Raw genomic sequence first — 13,363 nt, forward strand, 5'->3', positions numbered from 1 at the left:
AGATTTTAGCATTCTGGAAAAGCTTGGAGAGTCTCCTCAGGTTTCCTTTCCAAGAGGTTTTGTTTATTCATCACAAATAAAGGGCTTTTTTTTACATGGAAAGGCTTAATTCTGTTTGATTTCAGCAATAATGTTGTAAGAGTGGGAACTTTCTCCATTGTATGGAAATCTGATGACTCAAGCCATGCACTGCTGCCTTTAAAGAATTCCTTTAGACCTAAGCCATAGTACTCTTTATCAAAATAAATGCAGATTTCAGCCAAAATTCCTATGGATAGGCCTGAGGTCCCCCAGTATTTTGCACCACCTGCCTTCCTCACTTCAAGACTCCCAGCCTGCATTTGACCCCCTGCAGTTGTATGGCATTCCTATTTAAGGAGCCTTTGTCTCACTTGCATCATTGAGGTATCAGGTTTAGCTCAACTCCCTGTCTTGAGATTCATATCCAGAGTCTGAAGGTCAGATTTTCTGTATAGTTTCCCACTGTTTCACCCTAAGTTAAGCTCTGTATTTCAACATAGCTATGGTGGGAAAGAAGCCCTTTCCTCAAAGGTAAATGTGCTTGTAAGTGCCTTTGCAGCCAGAGCAATAACCATGCTCTGTGCTTGATCTGCTCTGGCTCAAAGAGCAAGCACCTTCTGTGAGGCTGCTTGGCCCTGCGATGCCTAGTGCTCCAGCTGGGTTTCCTTCCTGTGTGACTTCTTGGGTAACTTCTGTTTCAGAACCAAGAGGACAGCACGTCCAGCAATCCCTACGCTTTGTCAAACTCCGTAACACCCCCCTTGCCCACGTTCGCCCGGGTCTCCAATGCCTATGGCTCCTACCAGGACTCTAACATCCCATTTCCACGGACCTCTGGAGCCAGGTTCTGTGGTGCAGGTTAGCCCCATCGCTGATTATGTTACAACAGCTATCTGGGGAACGGTCCTTTCAATGTCTTGGGGAACAGTTGCCTCTGAACAAGACAAGGCTTTGGTCACTGCCATGCAAGGAGTAGGAAATGGTATTAAAGTAGCGATGTTGTGATAAATTTACAGATAATGAGACTAGTTCGCAACTGTTTGCAGTTGGTGTTGCATGCGGGATTTTAGGATTTGGAAATCCAGGGCTAGTTGAAGAGATGGCCTTTGGCTTGTGACATGCCAGAGGTATTGACAGACCTGTCTTTTACAGAAGACTGGAAATAGCTATTTTCCTTACCTAGTTCTCTCCTACCGGCATCAAATTGCTGGACATATTCTGGTGCTCAGTCTTCACAAAATTCCTGTGATTTGGGGTTGAACTTACCCCTTGCTGAAACCATATTCTTGTTACTAACCACTCTTTTCGTATTTTTCACCTTTTCTGTTGTCCAAAATAGCTTTTACAAGGTCATTGGGAAACTTCTTCTAAGTGGGAGGGGGGTACAATCACGTCCAGGTTTCCAGGAGCGTGTACAGTGCAAAGACCATCCTTAAAAAACAGGTTATGCTCTGAGTAAGAGCTGTTAAGTTTCACTGAGCTGTTTCAGATGCAAGCATGCCTCCTCTGGACCTGACTGCATCCCAATTTGAGCATGTTTTGAAAGCTACTTTTCATACAGGCCTCACCGAATTCCCAGCAAAAGTAAAACAAAGTAGTATTGTGTTGAATAGGCTCAGTGAAACCTGCTAAGTCCTGAAACTCTTGCAAGAGTGGGTGTCTGAAGACACTTGAGATGTTAACAAATGGGGTAAGGCTTGTGAGAGAGTGCTTTGAAACCCCCAGATGGCTGGGGTTATCCTTTTGAAGAGGAGAGTTGTACAAGCTGCAATGGTTTCTCTGCATAGCCAAACATCACCTCACGTGCCTCTGGAGTATCAGTGCTTGACAAGTGTTGGTGAAGAGTTAAAACATGAGTATGTATTTGTTAATTTTGTTTTCCTGTCTTTTCTCTAACATCTGTAAGCCACTTGAGATAGTGCTTTTAAGACAATCATCTCAAAACACGCTCTTTAATGGGTTTGCAGGGAGTGGATTTGGGTTGAGAAAATGTGGTTGTCTACTTGTAGTTTAAAAGCTCTAAGGGTAGTGGATGGGCACCCAGCCCCTTGACTCTGATACCTTAAATGACCAGGTTTCCCTGTGTAATCCACCCCTGGGTAATCTGCTCCTTGTTGCATGATCTTTATGCCATGCCCTGTCTCTTCAGGGTACCTGGTGTATTTCACGAGACCCATGACCATGCACCGTGCAGTGTCCCCAACGGAGCCCACACCTAGGTGAGTACCCTGAGTCACATTTGAGGTGTGCTGCTGTCATGGGCAGGAAAGCAGCAAGAGTATCAGATCCTGCACTGAAGCTACTGACCTCGAGTGTTAGCTGTGCCCTCGACACAGAGAGCCTGGTCCCTTCTATTACTGGCCCTCAGCAGGGACTCTTTCAAAACACCCGAAACATTGCTAGCAGCTTGGGTTAGTGGTGATGTCAGTGTGAGCCTCCAGGGCAATCTGGAGGGTGAAAGCTCCTGAAAATGTATTCTCTTGTTTCTAGGTCCCTGTCAGCTTTATCAGCATACCATAGTGGCCTCATTACTCCAATGAAGATCCGCACAGAGACTCCAGGCAATCTGCGTTTGTACAGTGGGAGTCCGACACGCAGCGAGAAAGAACAGGTCTCCATTAGCTCCTTCTACTACAAAGAGAGGGTAAGTACCAGACCAAAAAACCTTTCCTAACACTTCAGCTTTTGTGATCTGTATTCCTTTCATACAGCTGTGAGCATTGCTAGTAAAAGAACCTTCATATTCCTCTTAAGAAGGCATCTTTTTTCAGGCAGCTCTGTAAAAATGTCAAATGGGTTTATCTCCTATTAGTAGCTTCTTTACTGATCGTCTCTAGCATTTGACCTGATATTTGATATTTCTCTACACTGACCATCACAGCTTCCTTCAGTGCATTACACTGTGCATTACATAGGGTTAAAATCTCACACTTAAGAAGTTGTAGTCTCCAGATAAGTACATGTAGGCAGCTCTGCTTTTCTCAGTACTCCCTGACTCCCTCACTGCCAAGAGTTGTGGCTCTCTGCAGCTTACTGGCAACCTCTCCTGGGTTATGGGGTATATTTGGTTATTTTTATTACAAGTTTCTTTCAGGGATATGTGCCCCTTTGGATTTTTTTGTTTTTTTAATAAAAATAATTCCTACATGATTCTTCAAAGATATTCCAGTCCACATACTTCTGGTTTAGGTGTAGGTCTTCCTGTCATTGCTGTTTACAAGCAAGGCTTTGGGGGAGAGTGGGATTGTTTCCTTCTGGGACACAGAGAGTGAGGAAGATCTGTTGGTAATTGCAGGGTGGCTGTAGGGTAGTTCTGAAGCAGCTGAGGGCATGATGTGCCTGGAGCAGATGCTGTGGGAGTAATAGGCTGTGCAGCTTGCTCAGAAACAAACTCTCTGTGCTTCAGCAGGGGGTGAAGTGGCTTGCAAAAATACGGTAAGCTTCTACCAAGAGCCTGAGAATTTGGAGCGTACATGTAGTTTGCCCACTGTCCATGCTGAGGGCACTAATCTGCTGCAGCAATGGAGAGCCTCCAGGTACCCTAAGGAAAACCGAGAGCTGCCTGCACTCTGCTGCAGCAGAGCTCGGGAACTCCTGTCCTGGGAGCAGAGGGAAAGTCAGACCGTTGAGCTCTCATCCTTCCTTGACACTGAAAGAGGTCTTGATTTTCCAGTAGTGCTGGACATGACAGCCTCTGGGACTTTGTCCTGCTTACATGATGTGAGTTAGTCATTACACCTACCAGCTGTGGGGAGAGTCTCTGTCCCCAGTGAAGCTTTGCCTCCATACAGACCCCAAAAGACTCTCAGAGTCCCCATTCTGTTTTTTTTCCCCACACAAACTTCTTTTTGATGAGAAGAGAAAATGGTGCTGCCTGCTACAAGAATTACAGCCTGTTCTAGTCTTTGCAGGAGAGTTTATTTAAAGAGCTACCTCTGTCCTCTGCAGTGTGCTTGTCTCTGACACGCAGCTCTCTAAGATGACAGACAAGGCTAAAAATAACATGTGGAAGCAGCTTGGTGCAATTTCATGTGACCCGTCTTCCCAGCCCTTGTATTGATGGCGACAAGATTTTTGTCACGGGGAAAAAAAATTGAGAGAACAAAGCATGTGTGTAGCCATGTCTGCTGAAAGCCAGAGAAAATTCCTGTGCTCCCCTTCCCCCTGCCAAGCTAGCTCCTCACATGCTGGATTGGAAGAAGTTTAAGGGCCCTAGTAGGGAGCTAGCTCCAATGTTCTTGCAGATGAAATAGTTTAAAAAAAAAACAAAACCAAAACCAAACCAAAAATGCATCCCCTTTCAGCAAAGGTTTTCTGATTCTTCAGGAGTTGATGTCATGGCCTCTGTTAGATCAATGCTACATATTTTCATGTCATTTCATTGTGAGGATTTTAAAAAGCCCAGACTCTGAGCTTAGTTAACTCCTTTCTCTGAAGCTTGGATTTTATATTTGCATTAAATAAAAGTTAAAATTTTGTGTGTTAAACTCTGATATTATATAACTTCAGCCCCAAAACTGAATTTGTCAGCAATAACTAGGTATTTAAATCCCATGTAGCAATGACTGGCATCGCCACCATTAGCAAACAAATGGAATTTCCCCATTGCTAGACAGGAAATATGTCATGTTCCCATAAAGGCAGGGGAGCTGCTGAACCCAGCAGAGATCTCCTTAGTAAACCAAAATGAAATTAAATCTGGCATGAGACTTTCTGTGCTCATTTAAATGTGTGTGTATATATATACACACACACAGAGACACACATACATATATATCTTTTTATTCACACATGCACACTTCTCCTTTCTTCCTTCCTCTTTTTCACTCCTCAGAAAAAACCCCACTAAAGAATAGTAGTCAGCAGAAAGGAGAAGCTGTATCTATACTGTGGCAATGCCATCAGTGTTTCAAACCTGGATGTCTCTTAAAGAAGGTGCCATGGCTGTGTTTTTCTCCCCCCTAGTTAGAGGGTCATGCCAGTGGGGCCTGGGAACAGCTCAGCCTTGCCTGAGGGACAGCTGTACACAGGGGTGGTGACAGCAGTGTCCTCAATGCTTCCCATTGGGGAATTTGGCAGGGCTTGGAAACTGCTGCTTCTCAGGACATCGCTTAGGCTTTGCCTGGTGCCCACCCGGTTGCAGAGCTCTCAAACTCGCAGCACATGGGAGCATAGGCTGGCAGCAGTGGCTGCCTACAGGAGAGCAGGACTTTGCCAGGGAGACTGAGCTTAGTTTTGTTTCTTCTCCACTGTACCGCATTTCCTTCAACTAACCCTTTTCTCCTTCTCTTGTGAGGCCTGGTGGAGGAACCTGTAGCACAAGGCTGCAGTCTTCTCTCTTTCTGTGGGGCTCTGCAGCCAGGCTAATCCCTTGGCTCCCTGACTGCAGGGTTCTCCCAGCAGTGAGATGCAAGGGAAGGTAGAGGCTGAAGGCATGGCTGATGGTCCTAACTGCCTATCATCAGCTGGAAATAAATGTAAAATACATTGCACACGATACAAATAACCTTCTTTATTGTGTTGAGTCTTACAGAACTATAACAGAAAATTTTTTTTCAACTGAGTGCACAGTAATGTGCTTTGAGGGATTCCATTTATTTTTACTATAATACTGCATTGAGTAGTTAATGAAATGTCTGCAAGTTTGTAATGGAAGCCTACTTTGGACCTATTCTGCATAGACAGTCAGTGAATTTGATTGCTCGCTCAACCTGAATGAGTTCCTCAACCTATAATGACAATTTCCACATGGCCCTGCCAAGTAGCTGGGTCTCTACATCCTTCTAATATCCTGACATGTGGCTTTTGTTTTTTAAAATGAAAGTGAACAGTTACAGCAGGTTCCAGTGAATGAAGTCCTGGAGGATGCTGGATGTTAAAGGGATATCTGAGTAAGCAGGAGTGTTTATTTAGCTTCCTGCAGATTTCTGTGCCATGGTGCTGGACAGATGTGTTAAAAATGATGCAGTCTGCACTTAGCTGCCTTCCTCTTCAGCCAAGAGGAGTAAAACTGGTTAGAGCAAGAGCCTGGCATGTGGGGCACCAGGGTGTTGTCCTCTGCTCTGCTGTCAATTCATGGTATGAACAAGGTCACATGAAGCAGTTCAGTGCTTCTTGCAGCAATATAACTCTGTGTGGAAGACTTTATTCAGATTTGTGGTTGCCAAAGTCTTCCACAGTGTCTGTGTGGAGCACAGACACAGCAGCCCTTGCTTTTCCAGGGCTGTAGGTGATGTTGTATAGTATATTTGTGTGTGGATGAAAGTGGGGATTGTGGTTTGCAACTGTTTGTTGTGTAACAGAACCATTGGGAACAGTATCTTTTACTCTGTTGGTTCAGGGCACTTTTCATTTCAGTTTATTTACCTTTGTCTTTAATTTTCTTGGTGTCTTTCTTCCCTTTTCCTGGGTATAACGTTTTCACATACAGATGTCTCCTCGCTCTGCCCGGCGACGTTGGTCCATACAAGCAATTAACGACTTCCCGGTACTGTGCGCTGTGCTAATACTGTCCTTGATATAACCCTGTCTTCTGCCCAAGGCTCAAGAATAAAATGCCACCTGCCTGCCTTTGAGTAACCTGCACAGAGGTGGGGGACTTGCACTCCACACAGGGCTTCAGTAAGAGTGAATGCACGTGTAAGTGGACAGGAGCAGACACTAGTTTGCAGGGTACAAATGCCGACCTACAACATGCCTATTTTACTTGGTCTAGCAGTCAGGAAAGGATGCCAAGGGGTAGTTTGAAGTGTAAGAAAAGATCAACCTCTAAGAAACAGAGTGTGCGCTGCAGAGGAGCTGAATGATTATTATGCATCATCAACCAACTGCTGAGACTAACATTAGAGCACCTTGTTTCTGAAAAAGATGAAGCCTTGCTGAAGAGGGAGAATTACTTAAAAGCTGTGGAAGAAACAAACTGGTTGAGTTGCTGACAATGATCTGTCATCTCATTAAAATGAGCTGCCTATTCTCAGTGCAATGCACCATAAAGTCTTATTTCCTGGAGCAACAAATAGAATTTCTCCTTAATTTGTGATCTTCTCCCAGCCCTTGGAATCGCACCACCCTGCGTTCAGTTTGAGTGGTTGCACTTCCAGCCACCCTGGCAGGTACTCCCTCCTGCTGGCACCTGCCCTTTCGAGACTGCTTTGACAGTCATTTTCCATTAGTCAGGTCCACGTGTCCCTCAAGCTTGAACATCATTCATGTGAACATCTTGATGATATCAGCATTGCTCAAGCTGTGCTGTAAATTTGGGCAATTACTATCTCATCACTCATCTGCCAAGCATAGGCAAAGCTTAGAAAACTCCATTTCAATTTAAAGATGATCTCTTCAGATCCGTTTTTCTTAATGTCTGTGTGAACAACTGTTTTTTCACAGCTGCTGTCCTTCATGCTATCTCTTCATAAGACAGCAGGGAATAAAATAGAATCCTGTAACACCTAATTTAACTTGGTATAATAAGATCAAGCCTTCCTAATTACAACAGCTCTAAGGCTCTACTAGCAAATAATAGGTGAAAGAAACCAGAAGTAATTTACTTGACTCCATCAAGGCTTTTTGCAAAGAGCTAATGAAGAAATGTGAGCAGTGGAGACAAGAAATGGAGTTCTATCTTGGATCAGGAACAGACTGAAAGAAAGAAAACCAAGCAAGGAACTTGCCAGCCTGTGGTGTGGTAAATTGTGGTGCACAAAGGGCCACAGTTTTAATTCCCTTACCACTGGCTTGGAAGGAAGAACAAGTAGTGATGTGATAAAGTTATAATTTTGTGTAATGTATACTTAAAAATGATACATGGATTAGTCCAAGTCTTGAAGGATTGATTGTATTTGTGGATAACCTTTGGAAGAGGCTAATCACGCTCTCTAAAGCGGGCAATAGTGCCCAAGGCGAAGATGTGGGCATGCACGAGGAGAGGTGTGGATTATTTGTGCAGACCTTCCTTCTGGAAGAATTGCTCAGCATTGCTCAAGGTGCTCAGGGAAGCAAGAGCTTAGCAAGTCTAGAAGAAGAAATAACTCCTCCTTCTTTCTAGGTAATGACTAGCCTCCACTTCAGAAATCCCTGTGCTTCAGGGCAGGTGCCAGCTATTAATTGATGTAAGCTATAAAGAAATATTCCTGCTGTGGGGCACTTGATTCAAAAGTGCCTCAGATTGTTTTTTTTTAGCCCCTTTGTGGAAGGTGCCTGGTACTGTGGGAGATGCTGGAAATAGTAAATGTTGATTATTTTGAAGAGAAAATCCAGGCAGTGCTGCGTGACCTGCATGGGGGAGTTAATCTGTAGGCAGTTGTTCAGAATAAAGGAGCATAGCTTTCTCTAAGGAGCCAGCAATTTTTAAATTTTATTTAAAAAAAATAATACTAGAAGCAGCTTGAAACTGACTTTTAGCAGGTTTAACTCTTTATTTCGTAAATGCCTTATTGCAGCTTAATCTTCGGCATCAAGTCTGTTCCCTTCTGTCCGCAACCTTTCTCTTTGCCCTACTAATACCAGTTTATACCACAAACCCTGAAATTTTGCATACGCTTATGGGAAACAGGCACTTCACATTTCACGATGCTACTTACAGCACTGCCTGCCTCAGCAGGATCCAAAGACACACATACCCAACTGTTCAGCATCCTTTCCAAGCAGGCATGCAGCATTTTCTAACTACTTCTGCTGAGTATGCAGTGATGATGGTGGTTGCTACGAAGCAGTTGGTGGCTTATTCTTGGGCTATCTGTTTCTACATGTAACCCATTTACTGCCATCGTTATCACCTCAGATTGCAGCAAATTACAGCCTTGGGTATGGTAGTGCAAGTGCAGGCTGGCTTTCTTAGTCATTATTCAGTGCTGTTACCCGCTGTCACCTCCAACCCCATGATTGTCATAAATGCTCTGGTTTCTTTCCTTCTGGTGCTCTGAGGAGCTGATGAGTCTTAATTTACTATCACTGTAGCTATTTTCTTTCTTTTCTTCCTCTCCTTAAACTCTCAGGAGCAGCTGGGTAGATGCAGTTCTCCTTGGCATGGATTCTAGGCTGCAGAAAGAGCTAGATGTGTTGGGGGCAGTGCAGAAGACCTATGTCTGACCTTCAGCTGTCAATAGTTAGCCTGGTGCATGCATGTTGATTTTTGCTTCAGCTCCAACCATTATGTTCCCTGCTCCCCCTCGTGACCTGTGCTCCAGCCCCTAGGAAGAGACATATTTTCTATTCTACCCTAATGCCTGTGAGCCTCAGTGACACCTTTCGATAACGCCATAGTGGGAGCTGCTTCTGGGAGAAGACGTGAGGCAGAAGGGAGGGAGGAACATTGTGGTGGACCTTGGCCAGACAGACCCAGGCTACAGCTCTCCTTGCCTCTGGTAATCCCTGTTAAAAGTGTTCAAATACTGCCTGGTGGAGAGCTACTCCTGTAATTAACGCCAGCAATTACTTGGTTCAAAGTAGAGCTTCTGCTGTCAATGGTGATGAGCTTTACCTCATCCGTGATGTTTCCCATACTTCTGATCGTAGTTTTTTCTAACACTTTGTTGCTGTAGCTGAGGCAAACCTGAACTGCAAAAACCAGACATCTTTAACGGTGACTCTACATGTGGTTTTATGATTTTCTTCTGTCACAGCTCGAGGGGCAGGAAGTAGTGGTCATGGAGTGTAGTACTGGCAGGGCATATGGCCATCGACTGACTCTACTCCAGGAGCTGCACCAGTGAAGAATTAGGGCTTCCCTCTTTGCCAGTAAATAGGCAGTGCTAAGAGGAAGAAAACAGGACAATTTTGTTGTGAGTCCAAGTTTTCAGGGGGTTCTGATACATTTAGTGTCTTCATTTGTCTGGTGATACCCTAACAGCAAGTAGTGGAAACCATTCATGGGATCTCTTTTCCATTCTCATCCTCATTTGTTGTCATTCTCCTCCAAAAAAAAAAGTGACTGAATTACCTGTGGAAAGTGATATGTGTTGTCCATGTTTCTAGTCTTTGAAATGCCTGTTGGGAGGCTTCTTCAGTCCGCTCTTGCAGAGGGCAGGAGCAGGTTGAATCTGTTGCTGATGACAGGTCAGAGAACCTGTGTCGGCTGCAAGTCCTGGGGACAGCTGGCTTACAGATGGTCAGGAGGTGGCAAGTTGCTCTCCAGATTACCTGCTGAGCTCTAGAAGCCCTTGGTGATAGACCTGCAGGATGTGGTTCTGCATCTGCAAGCCTGAGTTCAAATACCTGCTCAGACACAGCACAAATAACAGCTTTTGTTGTGAGATGCCTGGTAGCCCTTCGAGGACAGTGCCTGAGCTCTTGCCTGATGGCATGTTGTTGTGCCGGGGCTCCCAAGCTTTGCTCAAGTATTGTTTTTGGCAGCATCAGCAGCTCCTTGCTGCACATAGGAGACAGCATTTGGCTGCCCTGACAAGGAGTGAGGTACAGGCACCGCTTTTATTTGGGAACCTGGTTGTAATACAGCCCACATCCTTCAGCACAGGAAGGGTAGCTACATCTTTAGGTGTTATCAAAAGAAGTATAGTCTGCCCAATGGCAAGAGAGCCAGAGCTGATCCAGGCAGGGCCTCAATTAGGAACTGATGGACTGAAAAGAGTTTGGTCTCCCACCTGACCACGTTCTAGCCACCTTCCACTGCATAGCACTGCTCAGCTTTGGAGTGATTTAGCAAATAAATAGTGCAGGTGAATTCTGCTTGGGTGAATTACAACTTGAGGCGATGTGGCAGAGAACAGAATCATGCCCTAGTCAGACAGCTTTTCCATAGCACTGAATGCTGACAGCCCTGTTTCCACCAGCATTTGGCACCTCTGAATGTTGGGCAGCATGCACGCTCTGCTCCTCTTTACTCTGGGGAATGGTGGAAGACCAGGGGAACCATGGTGATGCTCTGTCACATAGGCATCCTTCGAAAAATCCACCTTCACTGCCTTCAAGTCTGAAACACCTCCTTCACTTACTGTCAAGCCTGTGCTTGAGCCTCTGAGCCTTGGTCACCCAGCATCCAAAGTGACTTCAGGAGCACATCGTTTTTGCTTCTTGTGGCATGTGCTAGCAGTACGCTCAGTGCGGCAAAACCGCCTCAGCACATAGGCCTAAGCTTGGGCCAGGCAGGCAGCGAAGAAGGAATTAATTTCTTAAGGTCAGTAGTTGGGTTTTTTAAGGGCATTTTGTGTCTGTGATAAGCCTGCCAGGTTCTCATAGGATTGCATGATCATGGTCAAAGGCAGTTTCGCACCCAGCCATCCCAAAGCTGGCCCGACGTCCACAGTAGAAGTGACCCTGCTTGCAGGTCCAAGTCCTGCCCTTTCTGTAGCCCAGCCTGCTCTTTAGGAGCACCCATGTGTTGCCTGTGCTAGCTCTGCCTGCCCTGTGGAGCCATCAGCACAGGGCTGCTTTGCTGGCTTCTTCAAAGGTACTGTTCTGCTTCAGATAGAGGTGTAGGAAGCCCCACCAGAAGTGTCTCAGGAGACGCTTCTGCATAGGAGTGTGGACTCTGTGTGTCTGTGAGGGAACACGCCACAGAGGAGCAGCATTGCAAAGCATCCTTTGCTGCACTTAGGAACCCTGCATAGCAGCCAGTGCTTCCCTCGGTAGAGCTCCAGTGCCTTCTGCCTGTTGTGCTGCTGCACATCCTCTCATCCCTCCTCCTCACCCTCCTAGAGTGAGGAGCTGGAAGGGGCCAGGATACCAGCCAAATACTCTACAGTGTTTCGTACAGCCAAGTAACTTTATGCAGCTTGGTGTTTAGATGGCCTCTGTCTATTACTGGGAGTATTTGGGAATCATCTTGGCTTCTTAGTTTTGTTCCCTTGTGTTGATTCCTCTCCTTTCTTCTCCCCTCCCACCTTATGTCCTGAGCCAGATGTAAGTAGCTGTGAGCATGGTAGCTAAGGATCCTTGCTAGGAAAACTTGGGCCCTGTTTTATCATCTGCCAATTGTTTGTTCGAAGCTGTTCATAAAGCAGGAGCTGGGAGCCCTGTCCTGGTGCTAAACAGGGGTGTACTCAAACACTGAAAGAGGAGACCAAAAGAGACAGTCTGGAGCTGTCAGCTTGCCCTGAAGCTCACTCAGGGCAAGCACAAGCTGCCTCCCACATGCCTCTGTGCTGATGTTGGGTGAAGTCAGCAGTGGTCTGTGTGCAGAGTGTTCCCAGACCAGACCTCTAATGAGAATAATTGAACTGTCGTCCTGCCAAACCTGCCCAGGTTTGATTGGCATCCTGATACTGATTTGTTCTCTTATTGGCTTTCACAGGGGAACTCACAAAATACTTTTTGAGTGAGTTTGACCTTGAGCTCGCTGCCTTGACCTGCTTTTCACTTCCTACAGATGGAGATGCTTGTTCTCCTGGGCATGTCACGGATGTTTTCCAGGGTAACACAGAGCCTTCTGAAAGGCAGGTTTGGGTGCTGCTTGCATTATTCCTGACCCTAGTGCTTTGTTCCCTGGCCCAAGAAGCCTGCTGTCCTCCTCCCCAGTAACACGTTGCCATTTGTTCTGCAGAAATCAAGGAGGTGGAAAAGCAAACGAGAAGGGGCAGATGCCAACAACCGACCCATCAAAGCCGCCGGGAAAGTTATTATCCAAGATATTTCCTGCTTGCTGCCTGTCCACAAGCTGCTGGGAGAGCTCTACATGTGAGTACGGGCTGGCATCCTTTCCCAAATGAAAGCAGCCATCTTTGGCATTGCTGTGCTTTAATACTGAAATCAGTTAGCACCGATCTTTGAATGTTTCCTTACCTTCTTCCTCTGTTCTTGCCTTGCTGTTTTTTTACTGTATCCCTCTCTGCCTGTGAGAGGGCACTTGTTTCCTATAAATCTGAAAAGTGTGATGGAAGAAGTTTGTGATGGGGTATTGTACACAGTTTGAACTGGTGCTCCAGCGTCATCACTGCCAATCTTACAGGTTCAGGTTTTTGCCAGCTAAAGAGAGAGATTATCAGTACAAATTCTTTTTCAAATCTCATGTTAAACTCCACACTTAAATGCACAGGCTTAAAAATCCCAATAAATGCTCATTTTCAAACTATAAAACTGTTAGTAGCTCATAAGGCTTTTTAATTTCAGAAGTACTTGGAATGCCCCATTCACTTGGAGACTTGGTTGTACAGGCGAGTGTCTGTCCAGGAAGTTTTTCTGCTTTAATGGAAAGGATGGAGAAGTTCTGTGTGGTGTTTGTTGGGTTGGTTTTTTTTGAAAAACAAGGGGCTTCTTTTTCCAAACTGTCTAATTCAGATAGTTACAAAATCTCCTAAATTTTTTCTTCCTTAGCTTTGGTAATACTGTCTGGTCCTTGACAGAATTTCCAGTCTGTGGACATTCGGGGAAGAAGCAGGCTTCTCTCCCA

At 45.4% G+C, this 13,363-nt stretch overlaps 1 protein-coding gene across 7 annotated transcripts in view; it reads left to right on the forward strand.

Moving 5' to 3' along the window:
* The window catches only part of WDR59 (WD repeat domain 59), a 50,337-nt gene that overhangs the window by 27,686 nt on the left and 9,288 nt on the right, over positions 1-13,363 (forward strand). For 2 of the 7 annotated variants that reach the window (XM_052797587.1, XM_052797589.1), the window contains exons 16-20: positions 723-879; positions 2,171-2,240; positions 2,512-2,665; positions 6,452-6,508; positions 12,518-12,651. In XM_052797587.1, the coding sequence (XP_052653547.1) occupies positions 723-879; positions 2,171-2,240; positions 2,512-2,665; positions 6,452-6,508; positions 12,518-12,651 (572 nt within the window). Of the gene's footprint in view, positions 1-722; positions 880-2,170; positions 2,241-2,511; positions 2,666-6,451; positions 6,509-12,268; positions 12,411-12,517; positions 12,652-13,363 lie in introns of those variants that run through there. The other 5 variants (XR_008236730.1, XM_052797590.1, XM_052797588.1 and 2 more) reach the window with 5 other exon arrangements.

This window comes from Harpia harpyja, chromosome 9 (assembly GCF_026419915.1).
Source record: "Harpia harpyja isolate bHarHar1 chromosome 9, bHarHar1 primary haplotype, whole genome shotgun sequence".
Classification (NCBI taxonomy): Eukaryota; Metazoa; Chordata; class Aves; order Accipitriformes; family Accipitridae; genus Harpia; species Harpia harpyja.